Source organism: Tribolium madens, unplaced genomic scaffold (assembly GCF_015345945.1).
Source record: "Tribolium madens isolate multiple individuals breed KSU strain unplaced genomic scaffold, Tmad_KSU_1.1 Scaffold_11;HRSCAF=98;Tcas5.2_LG3b, whole genome shotgun sequence".
NCBI lineage: Eukaryota > Metazoa > Arthropoda > Insecta > Coleoptera > Tenebrionidae > Tribolium > Tribolium madens.
Genome location: NW_025400975.1, coordinates 47,378 through 50,757, shown reverse-complemented (window position 1 = coordinate 50,757; position 3,380 = coordinate 47,378). Strand labels below are relative to the sequence as shown.

The 3,380-nt window shown below is 29.2% G+C and overlaps 1 protein-coding gene across 3 annotated transcripts; it reads right to left on the bottom strand.

Annotated features, from left to right (window-relative positions):
• Window positions 1–159: 159 nt before the first annotated feature.
• LOC123006807 (proton-coupled amino acid transporter-like protein CG1139) lies at window positions 160–2,449 on the bottom strand. Of its 3 annotated transcripts, XM_044401598.1 has the most exons (8): window positions 2,289–2,449; window positions 2,190–2,243; window positions 1,988–2,138; window positions 1,719–1,931; window positions 1,330–1,605; window positions 1,104–1,282; window positions 879–1,051; window positions 160–829 (listed from the first exon to the last, which is right to left on the bottom strand). In XM_044401598.1, the coding sequence occupies exons 1-8, from the start codon at window positions 2,309–2,311 to the stop codon at window positions 591–593; spliced, it is 1,308 nt and encodes a 435-aa protein (XP_044257533.1). In that variant the 5' UTR covers window positions 2,312–2,449; the 3' UTR covers window positions 160–590. The 3 variants fall into 3 exon arrangements, with proteins under 3 accessions (XP_044257533.1, XP_044257542.1, XP_044257551.1); XM_044401607.1 differs by lacking the exon at window positions 160–829 and having other exon boundaries at window positions 953–1,040; XM_044401616.1 differs by lacking the exon at window positions 160–829 and having other exon boundaries at window positions 953–1,040; window positions 1,521–1,605.
• Between the last annotated feature and the right edge of the window lie 931 nt (window positions 2,450–3,380).

The window sequence follows — 3,380 nt, the reverse complement described above, 5'->3', positions numbered from 1 at the left end:
TGAAAATAATTATCATAATTTTGATTTCCAAATTAATATACAAAAACCTCAAAGTTTGCGAATATTTTTTTTCTAAGATTTATTGTCTAACAAACGCATTATTTTCAAAGCACGGGTTTTTTACACCTTAAATACAATTTTTGAGAACGAATGGTTGCTGTTTTCGGACGAGACAAAACCGAGAAATATAAAGTTTATTTAAAGATATTGGAGAGAATATTAAGAGCTTTATAAAACTTTCCAGAAAAAAGTGAGTTTGTGAATTACAAGAAAAGTTTAAAGACCGATCTGAAGGGTATCGTATTTTAATGCGAAAGAAGGAAAAAGAAAAACAAACGATTTGTGAGAAAAATGTGTAGATATTTTTGCAAAACCGGTCAGCTAGGAGGATACAAAGGGCCATAGTTTCGGCAAATAAAGAAAAAGATCCTATAGGTGGTAAGAAGAAAAAGAAGAAAGAAGAACCGAAAGCAATAGAATTCAACTTGTTTAATAATAACTGAAAAAGTGGAAATTCTAACCAAAAGAAAAAAAATATTCAATTTCTAAGTTTATTCTTTTTTTCTAACAAAAGTTATTGAAGTTTGAAGTCACTTATTCTTATACTCTTGTATGATACTCATAATAGACATTACTGTGCCAGTAATAGCCGCACCAACAGCGATGATAATAATAATTACATCTTTCACAATAACGAAATATGTTAATGACCCATACAAGATTACAAGTTCAAGTAAAGCAGGTAAAAACAATGCTAAAAAAGCACCAGTTAAAGCTCCAATTAGCGAAATAAATGTTGCTAAATTTGCACTAATATTTGCTAAACCATCTGAAATATGTTTTACAGAAATTTAACATTTCATTAGCAAACACCTTACAAGTTATTAAGACTGCTACTGATCTGTAAATATGCATAATCAAGATAGGATGGTTAAAAGGTCCCCATTTTTTATAAAATTGTGGATAAGCAATTTCAAAAGGAATATACATATGTAAAGCAAACGTAAACATTATACCAACTGATATTAAAATTTTAGTAGCTATAGCCAACCTAGAAAAGTAAAAAAAATAATTTTGAATTGAATTCAATTATGATTAAATACCCTTCGTCTTGTGGTAAATTGAGAAAAGCACTTCCTTTTACTTTATCCCCCCACATCAGATAAGCAAATATTCCAACAAGTGAGTAAAGTATTATTATTACAACCATTGTTACATTTAAAATTCCACAAGGACTAGTAAAAAAACGTGGCTCTTTCATTTCCATTTGTAGAGGTATAATCTAAAAAGTAAGCTTTAGAAAATTATTGTAAACAGACTCAATATTACAAAAGTAATTCCCTCAAATGCAAATAAAACCATTCCAAAAAATAGAGGAAGTTTTTCAGGGTGTGATATTAAATTTCGCTTAGTAGTTGTTATATCTAAGTTTGCAACAGAATAGTACAAAACCAACGCAATCCCAATCCACATTATTATGTTTGCAATTAAAGAAACTGGAGTTAACAATTTTAGGTTACCTAAAAAAGTCGAGAGCCACATAGGAAATAGAATAATTGCAAGGATGACGCGATAATCTTGCTTCCAATTGTAAGCCTCAGCAATCTGAAAGAAATTTCTAATTACTTTACATACATCATTTAGAATACTAAAAAAATAAAGCTTGTTTTTCTTAAATTTTTATTGCAGTTTTTTTGTGAACACTCTTTGTTTTTTACCTCGCCAAGATGTTTAGAAACAAATATGAAGTAAACAACGCAAAATCCATACTCTGCAGCAATTATAAAAACATCCGTTATTATTCCAAAAGCTTTTGAGTGTTTTTTCAACCACTCAGAATTGCTGTCTTCAAAAGTGTATTGTACCGTTTCTGCAAAACTTGGTAGCACTGGAACAGTTTCCTTTTCTGCAATTTTAACACAAGCTTTAATCTATAAGTAATCAATAGACATATTAACATATTTAAATGAAATAATACACTATTTACAAGTAAATGTTGACAGTGCAAATTTATTAAAGCTATGATAAGTAATAGCACAGGGCCTAAAAGCATTCCACTGTTCATAAGGGCTGCTCCCATTGCAAAAATTCCTGAACCAACATATGCCTTTATCGCGTGGATTAGTGTTTCTACGTAACTACAAAACATCAATTTTAATGCTACAAAAACCCAAAAATTAACAAATTACTTTGTTGGTTTCTTTACTCCTGTTACATTAGCACCACGTACTACAAGAAAAGGTCTGAAAAACAGTTGAAATTAAATAAGACAAAATTTACTAACTGACCTTGTTGTTTCTTGGATATCCATATTAAAATATCTTTCAAATTCTAATAAAAATAATGATAGTTTACTTAAAATGACAGCTGCAACTATTCACATTTGTTACAACTTTGTTATTGCTTGATTTTATTATAAAATTTCCATAATTCCGTGTTATAAATGTAATTAAAAAAATTTTAAAGTAAAACTGAAATTGTTAAATTACATAGTACAGGGTTATTCATAAATATGAAGCAATATTTGAACCTCAAAAATGACCTATAAAATAATGTTAATTTTAATAATAACTAGTGTCCTATCTCTACTGATAAGAATTTTATAGCCCTCGGAATGTGAGTATGGAAATTTATTTTTTTGTAATAACTTTGGAACCTTTTGACCAAATAATACACTCACCGGCAAAATTATCGCATCATCATCATTTTTTATTGAAATAATGATTAAAAATAAATAAATGAATTAAAAATTAATGAATTAACTAATTAAAAAACTTAAAAAACTTCAACAATTAAACTACAATTTAATGATTCTCAAAAGAAACAAAAAAAACGAATTTCCTGCGGATCAGTTCTTTAGCTTAGATAAGTTTTTCCACGCTTTTCTTACATTCGGAGGCAACCATTATTGCCTCCTCGAGCTTGGAAAGAAGCTCAGTTTTTTTATTGTTGTTTCTCGAAAATTAGCGGTGATTTTGGTAATTTGACATTTTATCAGTAGACAATGAGTCTACACTATTTTTTTTTAAATTCATAGTCGACTAAGTTACTTGATAATCCTATATCATCAATTATAGTATTATTTTCAGAACCCTTTAGCCATTAAACCATAAAATTTAAGTGATGCGATAATTATGCCGGTGAGTGTGGTTGGGTGTCCCAACATTAACTTGGGGATTTAAATTTCACATTATTTATTTAAATATATCATCAACTATGGCTTCGCCCACTCCATACAACTTCGTTATAGGTTATTCACGTTATAGCAATAAACTGAAACTCAATGAAGAAAGACTCAGGAATTATTTATATCTTCAAAACCCAACAACGTCACATCGGTAAAATTCTTGGGATTTCACCTGAATAGCAAAGCTTCCTCG

Coding starts and splice junctions, on each gene's coding strand:
- LOC123006807 (XM_044401598.1), bottom strand. CDS start 2,311: ATGGATATCCAAGAAACAACAAG. Junction 2,244..2,288: donor GATATCCAAGAAACAACAAG/GTCAGTTAGTAA, acceptor ACTGTTTTTCAG/ACCTTTTCTTGTAGTACGTG. Junction 2,139..2,189: donor GGAGTAAAGAAACCAACAAA/GTAATTTGTTAA, acceptor GATGTTTTGTAG/TTACGTAGAAACACTAATCC.